Source organism: Sus scrofa, chromosome 1 (assembly GCF_054392235.1).
Source record: "Sus scrofa isolate SSC_HxYL_T2T_F1_AM1 chromosome 1, Sscrofa_HxYL_maternal_Yorkshire_Landrace_v2.0, whole genome shotgun sequence".
Taxonomy (NCBI): domain Eukaryota; kingdom Metazoa; phylum Chordata; class Mammalia; order Artiodactyla; family Suidae; genus Sus; species Sus scrofa.
Window position 1 is genome coordinate 215,882,013 of NC_139383.1, and position 12,417 is coordinate 215,894,429.

The 12,417-nt window shown below is 40.3% G+C and overlaps 1 protein-coding gene across 7 annotated transcripts in view; it reads right to left on the bottom strand.

The window, feature by feature from the left end:
* Positions 1 to 12,417, bottom strand: part of SH3GL2 (SH3 domain containing GRB2 like 2, endophilin A1) — a 203,441-nt gene that overhangs the window by 10,907 nt on the left and 180,117 nt on the right. For all 7 annotated transcript variants that reach the window (XR_014821165.1, XR_014821166.1, XR_014821164.1 and 4 more), the window contains one exon: positions 749 to 892. Coding sequence is in view for 2 of the 7 variants with exons in the window: in XM_001925157.7 (XP_001925192.2) it covers positions 749 to 892 (144 nt within the window). In the remaining 5 variants the exon portion in view is untranslated. The remainder of the gene's footprint in view (positions 1 to 748; positions 893 to 12,417) is intronic.

Sequence of the window (12,417 nt, forward strand, 5' to 3'; positions counted from 1 at the left end):
TAACGCCCTCCAGAGATGAGCGTATTTTCCACCTGAGACACTTTGTAAATGTTCACTGAGTACAAGAGACTCCGTGCCCCCAAAGGGTGGCAGTGCTCTCCTTATTATAAGGAACAGAAAAATTTGCTTTTCCTTTAAAAGCAATTTGGAAGCTCCCAACCCTCCCTTGCAGGAGATCCGTTTAATGCCAATGCAGTCAGCAAAAGCAAATACCAGGAGGCAAAAACAGGCCTCAGTCAAAAAGGCCAGTCACTTGCTGAGATCTCACATCAGGAAGGAGTGGAAACAGAAGATGGTGAGTATGGTGACTGAGGGTCAGAGGAGAAAAGGGTGAGGAAATTCACCTGGGGTACTAAAATTAGGTACCACGTACAGAAGAGCAGAGATCTAAGAGGAAGCCCCTGGGGTGGGACGTTGAATCATGCTGATGTGACTGTTTGCTCTGACCAACTCAGTTACTCCCAGACGCACGCAAAGGTCAGCGTCCAGGCATCCAGATACATCAACCAGCTACTGTAATGATGGGATCTCATCAGGGGAAAAAGGAAATAAATAAAATCCTGATGACAAATCCCACTAAAAATGATGAAATGACTCTGAAAACATATTTGGGGCCCTTGTGTACACAACCTCAAACTGAGAATCAAAATATAAAATGGCTTGAATTATTTCCTACAGAATTTTTTTTCGTGGCACTAAAAACCCCACGTACAAATGAAAAATTAAAACGTGAGCCAGCACTCATTACCGAAGTTGCAGTCATCTCCAAGCTCTCTTCCGAACTTAAGCATGGCCTCGGCCAGCAGTGCTTCTGCCTGGGGATAGCCTGGCCCTTTTTCTTGGCCACGGATTTTTGACATGGTGTTGATCATGCTGAGTTTGGCTCTGGAAGCTGGAGGCAAAGAAATGAGAGACTGTCAAAATAGGCGATGTGACATAGGAGCAGCAGAGCTAGATGGAGAATCAGACCTTAACTAGTCTCTAAACCAGCTCAGCAACTGCAAACTACACCCTCACCAATGCCTTCATCTAGAAGATGTGCAGGTTGGTCCACAGATAAATACAGACAATACAGATATTTTTTTTCTTTCTGCTGTGTTTTAATTATTAAACTTTCCTTTTCTCTCAAAATCTCATGAGGAATTTATTAGAAAAAGCAAAGCTTTTCCGGGTGAAGATGCTATCCTTGTGTGTTCTTGCTCATCTCTTCATTGCTGTGGCCCTGCACTGTCTGTCTATGGACGTGGGTGGCTCACAGAAATCCTTAAAAACTACGGGATTATGCGATCTCTAAGTTTTAGGATTCTACTTTTACAGTACAGTTCTTGGAGCCTACAGACTAAAGTAAGAAATTAGTTCATTCTTGCATTGTGGGCCTTATGCCATGTTTCACTTACACCACGTATAAAATAGAACTATTTTCCAAATCACTTCTCAACTAAGATTCTGACAGTAAACAGACCCATGAAGAACAGAAATATTGTGTTCATTAAAAAGACTTAATTACTTCTCTCACACATAACTGCTTCTAAAAATTAGTTTTGTGTCACAAAGACAGCATTTCCATTTTTTCCCTCCTCTTATTTTTATAAAAGATGCCTAGAAGGCAAATCCAGTTTTCATGGAAGAAACAGTTTTATTAGCACATTGTTGAAGCCAATGATTTACTCAATGCTAGGACACTAAGGTTTCTCACATTCATTATCAGAGTTGGGGCTGTTCTTAACCTAGGGTTGTGCTCAGGATTCCATCTGCATGGAAACCCTGAGGAAATCATAGCAAAAGCACATACTTTCAAGCATTTGGGGGTGGATGACATTTCATCTTGAACATTTGTTTCGAATAGGCTTTTACTTAAACTTTGGGCTTCAAAGGTTGAATCTGGAGATGAGGAGAATTACCATAAGAGGATCCCCTCCCAAGCCTGCCCCAAGGGTATCATAATGAACAAGAGAGCTATGGTCTCTGTCTTTACAAAGTTTATAGTGAACTGAGCATAGCATTTATTTTAAAAGCAATGAGAGTAAAGTGTATATACTAAGTGTCATGTGGGGGGATTACAGCAAGTTACAAAAGTATAGCATCACCCTCGTCTGTGGGAGTGGGCATTGCAAAGAAGGCTTCAGGAGAGAAACTTCTTTAAGCTTAGAATCACATAATGAGCAGCAGCTAGGCTAGCAGCAATACAAGAGGACTGGTGGTACCTCGAAAAAATATAAAATTCACGTTTTGTTCACCATGTTTCTCACAGAAAAGTGCACCACACATATTAAATTTGAAAAACTGAAAATGTCACAAGGGAGTTCATTGTGGCTCAGCGGGTTAAGGACCTGATGTTGTCTCTGTCACCAGCCTCACTCAGTGGCGTCACTCCATCACTGGCCTCGTTCAGTGGGTTAAGGATCCGATGTTGCTGCAAGTGGCTGCAAGGCTGCAGACTTGGCTCGATCAGGTGTTGCTGTGGCTGTAGTGTAGGCCAGCAGCTGCAGCTCTGCTTCAACCCCTAGCCTGGGAACTACCATATGCTGCTGGTGTGGCCCTAAAAAGAAAAAGAAAATGTCACATGATGCCACATTTTGAGTGGTAATGATAACACTCATATATATATTCAAAGACTTTTCTACAGTAAGCCATACTTGAGATCCAGGAAAGACATAGTCCTGCCAAGGTGCTTACAGTATAGTGAGGCATCAGATACATAAACAGACAGTGGTAACAAATATTATAAATGTAATAGTAGCTAATACACACAAGGTACTAGGAGAGCAATAAGAAGGAGTAACAAGAGCACAAACAAAATTGAGATAAGCAGACACTAGGCAATAACAGGTACCAAATGAATGGAGGGAAAGAAGATAAATGAACATCAAAGAAACAGAGTAAAGAACCCACACAGGGTGGTTAATCCCTTCAAATCCTGTTCTGACTATTTTACACAAAAGATGCATTCCTTTTACAAAAGCTGGTTACTGATTTGTGCTGATATCTTAGTTCTGTTAAGAGTTGTCTTCTGGTAATAGTTTAATATACTGTGGCTGATTTTCAAACTCATCATTTTGAATGTTCAATTATGAAGAGCTTTATTCTTCTGCTAATTACTTAAGAACATCTGGAATATGTTCCACATTTTCCCAAGAAAGGAGAAGAAAATCATATTCTATGAGTTTAGCTATTTCTTCAAACCATCTAAAATACATATTGATTCACATATTTGAAGAGACTGGCTTTTCAATTTATTCACAATCATTAAGTATTTTTAAGACTCCTGGACTAGTAAAACTTCTGTGATCCTGGAAAAAAACTAAGAGACCTCTGAATTAACCATTTTCAAGTGTTAACATAATTGTCTTTAAACCATTTTTAAAAGCAGTACTTTAAGAAACCAAGAGGAAGTCTGGAAAATCACAAATTTAAATCCATGGCACTCCTTCCTGTAATAGAGTCTCAGCCTAGAGGGCTTAACCCAGCAGCATGTGCCCCCAGGGACCCTCTTCTCTTCTAAGGAGACCTAACTCCTCTCATTCACATTACCTTTTACATTTTTTTCCCCACAGTTTTAGTCTTTCAAGTTGTTACTATCTACCTAAACCTCCATCTTCACTTCCCCACCCTCACTCTTCTAATTCAAGTGGGCCCCACTGGGTTTACTGCAGAAACAGCTTCCTAATAGCAATTCTCCCCTGGCCCAGGAGAGCAGGATGCTGGTGTGCTGCTCCAGGTACCTCCCAGACAGGATTAGCATTAACTCTGTACATGCAGTAGACACTTAACCCACGTCCACTGATGGACAGAATACATGAATACACAGACTCCTGGAAACTAGTAGACTCTCATGTTAGTGGGTGTCATAACCAGACTCTGCTCACATCCTTAGGCTCATGCAACTGAGAACCTTTTGAAACATAACAGAGGATGAGAACTAGAAAACCCATTTCTTTTGTTGAGGAATAAGAGGTGTAGCAATCTAGCCAAGTTCTTTTGAAAAGAGGACACCCGACCTATGCTGCGAAAAGGGCCTTAGGGGCAGACCTCACTGTGTACTGTGATGCTTGCCAGAGCACATCCCCTACTTATCCCGTAGAGAAATGGCAGTGAGGTTCCTACCCTATGGGCAGGGAACTAGAAGGTTGTTCTCTGGGGAATACAACCAACCCAAGAGACCTACAGATACTCAAAGCTGGAAGTACCCAATGCAACCACTTTAGGCTGTTACCCTAAAGTGAAGCCATTACAGTTAATAAGCCCCAGCCACCTGACTCAGCTTTACTTGTCTCTGCCTAGGTGGAAAACGTTAGCCAAGAACATCTAACATGAGAGAATCATAACATACAAGGAAATTCAGAGAAGGGAAAGTAGCTATCATTACTATTTCTAGGTGTCTAAGACACTTTATCCATGAAATAAAAAGAATTTTTAGAAAGTAACACATAATTTTAACTTTAAGTATGATTTCAACAAAATGTAAAATTTTAAAAACCAAGAGAAGCAGAGATGAAGAAGTTGAGGCAACCCCACAAAGGGTAGAACAAAAAACCCAAAGAGATAAAAAATCAGAAAGAAGGCATAAAATCAGATCAATCCATGCGGTCTAGCAGCTGAATAACAGCTGAAGCTCCAAAAAGAATGAACATAGAAACAAAAGTGAAAAAATTCTTTTTAAAAGCTCAAGAAAATTTTTGAACTAACAAATGTGTATTTCTAGGTTGAAAGGGTCAATTGAATGGTTAGCACAATGGATAAAAGAGTCCATACTGAGGACTATTAATATAAAATTTCCTAACACTGGGCACAAAGAGATAGTTCTAAACCATTTCGGAAGGGAAAAAAATGCCATTGGGGGATTAGGCTGATGCAGGGTGCATTGTAATGCAAGGTACAGCAGTGGACAACTATAACCTGATTCCACTAGGGATTATGGAGCCCCTGATACATACAAAGTATCAGGTATTAGAAGGTCACTGAACATGAGATAACCATGAAAAACATGAGAAATTTCCTCAGAAAGCAATGAAGCAATGATTCCAATTTTTTTTGGAGAAAGTAATCTACAATCCTACATTCAAATTATTAATGCATTATAAAGGTAATATACGACATTTTCATATACACAAGGAAGATTTCAGTATATTGTTCTTTTCAAGGTAATGGAAGAGGAATTCTACCAAAATGAAAGTGTCTATCAAGAAAATGAACAGGTATGGGGTCTAGAAAAAGACCACTATGGTTAATAAGCGCCATCCACCCAACTCTATTGTAACAAAGAGGTGAATGTGACAAAGGGAGATCTCAAGATGGCCTTTGTGCATCAGGCATTGAATGCAAATGCAGCGACACGTAACGAGGTACACACAGCTCACAGAGCCATGAGCCATAAGGAGCTACAGGGGCGCCATAATCCCTAGTGGAATCAGGTTATAGTTGTCCACTGCTGTACCTTGCTTTACAATGCACCCTGCATCAGCTTAATCCCCCAATGGCATTTCCTGAAATCATCTTCTAAATCAACTACTTGTGCCTACAAGCTTGCCTTATGGTTTGCTTCTGGGGAATCCCAAACTCAGATAGCAATCAATCTAGAATGCAGCATCAGTTATGTAGCTCAAAGATGGCTGACATCTGGCATATCTCTATATGTCGATTGGAAATTCATATTTGTGGCAGAGGGTTTGGGAAGAATTAGTGCAAGGTACCAAAAAAGTTAAGAAAATGAAAATTAAAACCATTATTAACTTCAAGAAAAAATTTAAAAAAAATACAAGAAAGGAAATAGAATAATATTTTTCTGCATGTCTCAGGTTTGTACAGGTTTACAAGGGCATGGGATGTAAACACTAAACACAGACCTAACAAAAATTATGCTATAAACATACTGGAAAAATGAGAAAAGGAACAAATGTGAAAGAATAGGAAAATAAGAAAAGAGCAAACAATTCTCATCTTCTAAACTGGAAATCAAACTGAAAACCTAGAGCTGGAAAATCAAACAGAAGAAGAAACATAAGCATGTTGTTTCAAGATCATAAGTAAACAGCCAAACAGGTTTGGAAAGTGTTGTTTCTGGGAAAAAGAAATGGGGGAAAGGGATGCAATTCCAGGGGGACTGCTGTTTTTGATAGAAAGCTTAAAAAACTATTTATGTAATATGAACATATATTACTTCCATTATGAAAAAAAAACTAAATTTAACAGGTTTCCCACTTCTTTTTCCATCAGGAGACCTAATTTAGTGGCTGAACCAGGCATTACTCCAACTCTGAGGGTCTTTTTACCCACATGTCTTGCAGAAAAATATGTTTCGTGGTGTCAAGACAATTGTCTAGGGTGGGAAAAATTAGTGAGGATTAACAGGTGAAATGCCATCAGGAAAAAACCAACAAAAGCAAGGTCTTGATGAGTCCACGTCTAGGTCATTTCTGGAAGAAAATGTACTAGGTGAACTGAAACAATCAGAAATGAAAGTAGGATGACCAGAAAAAGGTGAATTACTTCCCAGAAGGGCTTCCACTGTTTTAACCCCTGCTGAAAATAGGAGACGGCGGGGGGCGGGGGCAGTTTCTTTTTTGGCCTCAAAAATCTAAACTATCTTTTAGGGAAGAGAAACAGGGATGGCCAAAGCTCAGTCCAAATCGGCTCCCAACTCTAAAGCATAATCTGTAACATCCCTTGCTGAGCTCTCTAATTCTGGGCACAGCCCAAGAGATGTCAGGGCTCTGCTGAGAGTAAAGCAGATGCTCTCCTTCTGCTGCCAGATGGAGTTATTTTCCTCAGACCTGAAGGTGCTGTCCACATGAGTCACTGCTCAATCTCTCTTAAGTCACTAGTGTGGTAACTAGCTGGGAATGGTGAGAACCTAGTACTTCTGCTAAATCTTAGTTTTTGAACATTTTTATTTCTTAATCCAAATGAACAAACAGGAAGACAAACCATTAGGTCCTATCTGTCATGGAAAACAGCATAATACATTGAAATAAACTTACAGTTACCAAAAGGGACAGATGGGTGTGTCGGGGGGATAGACTGGGGGTTGGGACTGGCATATGCACACTGAGGTCAATGACTGGTCAATGACCTGCTCTGTAGCACAGAGAACTCTACCCAATATTTTGTGATAATCTATGTGGGAACAGAATCAGAAAGAGAATGGATGTGTGTACATGTATAACTGAATCACTTTTTTTGTTCAGCAGAATTGTCACAACAATATAAATCAACTATACTTCAATAAAACTTTAAAAATTAAAAATAAAATAGCACAGAGAAAACAAACACATATACATACATACATACTTACATATATATACAAATTAGGTCTGGGTCATACAACCATGAATAAAAATCCAGACTCCAAATCTTGATAGCTCTGTATCCCTGAAAATCATTTCATTCTGAAAGTTGTTAACTCGGTGATAACTGCCAAAACAGTAAACTAGCACAGACACACCCCACAGGCACTGGAAACAGGAGAAAGCACACCTTTCTGCCCCTCCGTGTTCTCTTTCCAGCAGTGTGTGCTGGTGTGTTCCACTGTTAAACTACATTTCCCACAATCCCTTCCTTGCATGCTTCCATGCTAGAATTGGTCCAAAGTGAGGCTGTACAAGATTTGGGAGGCAACAGTGAAGCAGCAGCCATACACTCTTAAGGCTGAGGTGAAAACCAGTTCCAGTTTGTCCTTGATTTCATACTTGCTGCTGGCTCTTCTTCTTGAATGCTAATTCTGCTGACCAAGAGTGACCCCAGGCTCAGAGCTTTTGCTGCAAACTCACAGAGGTATAGTAACCCTGAAGAGCCAACAGTCTGCCATAGTCTTCCCTGCCAGCTGCCCTTGGCAGTGTGGCTCCACCTGCTAGACCTGCCTACCTTCCAGATTCTTATCTAAGTTTGTTTATCTGGGTCAAAGCTGGTCAGTGAACTTTCTCTAATCCTTTACTCTCCTTTATTGGCCTTTATTTACCCAGATCTTCCTACAACTGTGAAAGCTCAAATTCCTTTAATAAATGTCTTAGTCCTTAGTACCCACAATGACTGATACAGTGGCTGATGGTCTAACATCTAAACTGACAAAAATGTATGCTCTTCCTTGATAGAGCCCTGAGAGTAAGCCAATAAAAGTGACTGTATATATTTCAATTCTGCTAGTCTGTTTTCAGGGTAGACATAAAAGAAAATAACTATAGGTGGGACGTAGCTGCTTATTGTGCAAACGACACCAGAAAGGACAGCCAGTTCAACATGGTGGGATCAAGATGGGAGACTTGGAGTCAGATTGCTTGAGTCCAAATCCTACCTCTTTTTCTTGCTGGGTGATTTGGGCCTCAGTTTTCTCATCTGTAAAATGGTACCTCTCCCTCCCTGGGTTAGGATAATGTGAGGAATAGAAGATATAATATATGTCACACTGGTGGCACATGATAAACTTACAATAAATGTTGGCTGTTTCTATGAGGTTCAGACATGCCAGCACGTTTCCTGTGTATTTCTGTATAACTTACCTTATCTAAGTCTCGGGTTTTTCATTAATAAACAGTTGAGAAAAAGGAAACATTTGGATACCTCCTAAAAACTCTTCCAAGTTCTCCTACTTAAGGCGATTTTTCCTAGGTAAAAGACTTCTCAAAGGAGGCATTCCCTGGCCTTGAGCCACAGCAAACTTCCAGAAGTTTCCTGAAGTTGCTAGAACTGCCCCTTTTCTTGGAAAGACCTCCCCCGACTCCCTGCCAACTACCTGCCCAACACAACACCAGACACACTTTTTTAGAATACTTCCCAATTACCCTCTACCTCTACCGCCTCCATGTGTACGTGACCACTTCCCTCATTGCATGTCTTTACCATGCCCTGTACATACACTGATTCTATCTAACAATAACTTTATTTCTCCATTTTCTGCGTGTCTGTTTCCTGCTACAAGTTGAGAAACTACCTCCTACTGAATTCTGGCTCAGGGCCAAGCATATAGCAGGTACTTACTAACTGCAGGTGTAATGATTTCATTTAAAAGTTCTAATTTTTATATGATTTTCTGTGCACATCACTTTCTTAGAAAAGACTTCCCTGCTCCAAAGCACAACAACAATCTCCTCTCTCTGGGCGAGAGGTCGATGATAAGATCTAATTACACACTAGCTCTGCGATCTGACAAGAAGATTTGGGAGGACAGGTCATGCTGATCACAATCTGGCGGGTGTTTCCCTTGCATACATTCGATTTTAAGATTTCTGAGGCTTCTGGGCCTTTTCCTTTCTCCGGACTCCATTCTTTCAAATGCAGGAGGGTGAGACCCCACTTCGCATTCACTCTTATTAATGCTGGAGCTTTGGAAGCAAGTCATCTCTCAATGACACCATGAGAAACTGCTTTGTGGGGAAATTATAAGAATGATCACACAATCTCCCAGAATCAAGATATAGGTTCTCATTTCTCCCACAAAAGAGGGCTCCTATGTTAAATTATTAGCTCTAACTAAGGGGATAAAAAAGATCAAATCAATACATAGGTGACACTGTAAACAATTATTTATCCCCCAATACAGCAAAATCTGAACTTAACACTCCCTGAGTGAACTGGTATTAACAAAAGTCAGCTTTCTAAAGTTTTTTTTTTTTTTCCCCCAGTGGTTAAATGAACAAAACAAGTATTTATTAGGCCCAGACTGCCTGAGAGGGACTGTGTCAGGAAGAATGTGAGAGAAGCAAGGCCCAGCCTCTGTCCTCAATGAGCTTAGTCCAGTTGGAGAGTCAGAGAGAGCTCCACTCCCTGGGATCCCAAGCAGACACATGTCATTTTGTGAGTAGGGCTATAATATGTTCTTATCAGAGAAAAGCGCAATGAATTCTGCCTAGAAGAGTTAAGGCCAAGAAGGCTCATGAAAGAGATGACACTTGAGCTGGGTTTCCTGAAGAGTGAGCTGCTAATATCCAGCACAAATGAACATCTCCTCAGAAAAGAAAATCATGGACTTGGAGAAGAGACTTGTGGCTGCCTGATGGGAGGGGGAGGGAGTGGGAGGGGTCGGGAGCTTGGGCTTATCAGACACAACTTAGAATAGATTTACGAGATCCTGCTGAATAGCATTGAGAACTTTGTCTAGATACTCATGTTGCAGCAGAAGAAAGGGTGGGGGAAAAAATGTAATTGTAATGTATACATGTAAGGATAACCTGACCCCCTTGCTGTACAGTGGGAAAATTAAAAAAAATTATTAAAAAAAAAAAAAAAAGAGTGAGCTGCAAAGGCAGAGAGATGAGAATGGCCATTCGAGGCATCTAGGCATCTAGCAAGGGCATGTTAAAATGCCTGAGGCATTTAGAATCTTCAAAGTGGCTGTGGCTTAGGTGCCAGGAAACAGAGAACAAGGTGAAGAGGCCAGAGTTGGAACCAGGTTGCAAAGGGCCCTGAAATGCACACTCACAGACATGGAGAACAGACTTGTCCTTGCCAAGGGGGACAGGGAAGGAGTGGGGTGGACTGGGAGTTTAGGGTTAGTAGATGAAAATTATTACATTTAGAGTGGATGGGCAATGTATATAGCACAGGGAACTATGTCCAATTTCTTGGTATAGAACATGATGGGAGATGATATGAGAAAAATACATGACTGAGTCACTTGACAGCAGAAACTGACACAACATTGTAAATCAACTATAATTTTTTTTTAATTTTTAGAAAGGACTTTAGATTTTACTTTGTAGACAATTAGTCTCCATCAAAGGTTTCTTTTCTTTTTTTTTTTTTTTTCTTTCTTTTTTTTCTTTCCTTTTTTTTGGTTTTTTAGGGCCACATTTGCAGCATATGGAAGTTCCCAGGCTAGGAGTCGAATTGGAGCTGTAGCTGCAGGCCTATGCCTCAGCCACAGCCACACCAGATCCAAGCCATGTCTGCAACCTACACCACAGCTCACGGCAACGCCAGATCCTTAACCCACTGAGCAAGGCCAGGGATTGAACCTGCATCCTTACGGATCCTCGTCAGATTTGTTTCCACTGATCCACGACAGGAACTCCCCATCAAAGGTTTCTGACAGAGAGTTATTTAAGATCCAGACCTTCATAAGGGCTTTAATTCAAATTAACTCAGAGTTAGATTTAGGAAAAAAGATTCCTATCATCAATGCATGGAAAACGAGAAGTGAGAAGGGTTCTTCTCCAAATGGGAAGCCCCTGGTGACAGGGAGACCAATTATGAGAAACACTGCTCCTCCCTAAGGAAATAGAGGGGAAAAGAAGAGATGAATTTGAGAGGCCTGTAGTGGGTGGCACTAACAGGACCAGGTGACTGATTAAATGTTAGGAAAAGGAAGAGGGGTATCTAGGGTGGTATTCTGGCAAAGGCTAGGTGTCTATTCAAATCACCTGGGGAGGTTTTAAAACTATTGATTCCTTCATAGGTGGTACTGGGTCAATGAGATTCCACAGGAAAAAACACTGACTCTTGGCTCCATCTCACACTATACCTAAAATTGATTCCAAGAGAATTGTAGAACTACTGAAGAAAACAGCACAACATTTAAAAAATGAAATAGGAGAACACATTCATGACCTGCAGAGTATGCCGAGATTTCTTAAAATAGGGCACAAAAAGCACTTTTATAAAGAAAAGTATTTTCACATTGGACTATGTTGAAATTAAGTACTTATTTCTTTCAAAAGCAATCATTAGAGTTAAAAGGCAACCAATGAAGTGAGTTAAGATATTCACAAAACATATACCCAAAATGGGTCTTGTATTCAGAATATTAAGAAAAACTCCTATAAACCACTAAGAAAAAGATAACCCATTTTTTAATAGGCAAGAGACTCAAACAGACAGTTCAGAAAAGAAGATATCCAAATATCTAATGAGCATCTGAAAGAGGCACGACTTCATTATGTTGGCAATGCAAATAAAACCACATTGGAACACACCCACAAATGGTTAAAGTGGGGGAGGGACAGAAAATATCAAGTGTTCAGAGGATGTGGAACAGCCTGAACTTTCAAATAATCCTGGTGGGAGTAAGAATTGGTAGACCGTTTTAGAAAACAGTTTGGCAATATCTATCTACAAAATCTGAAAAGACTTCATACTCGCATCCCAGCAATTCCACTTCTAGGCATAAATCCATTTTAGAAGTGTCTGTGCATAAGAGACATATACAAAAACAGGCTATTCAAAATAGCCATAAAATAGAAACACCCAACATGTATCAGTAAGAAAATAAATGGTGCTGTATCCTCACAATGGAACACTATATAGCAATGAGAACTGCACCTGCACACAATAATAAATATAAAGTTGAGCAAAAGGAGCCAAACCTAAAGAGAACATGATCTATGATTCTATTTAAATAAAAGTCTAAAACAGACAGAACTATACAGCATTAAAGCCAGGACAACTTGTGTCTGGAAGGGGGCTTCTGAGAGGCCAGAAATGTGCATT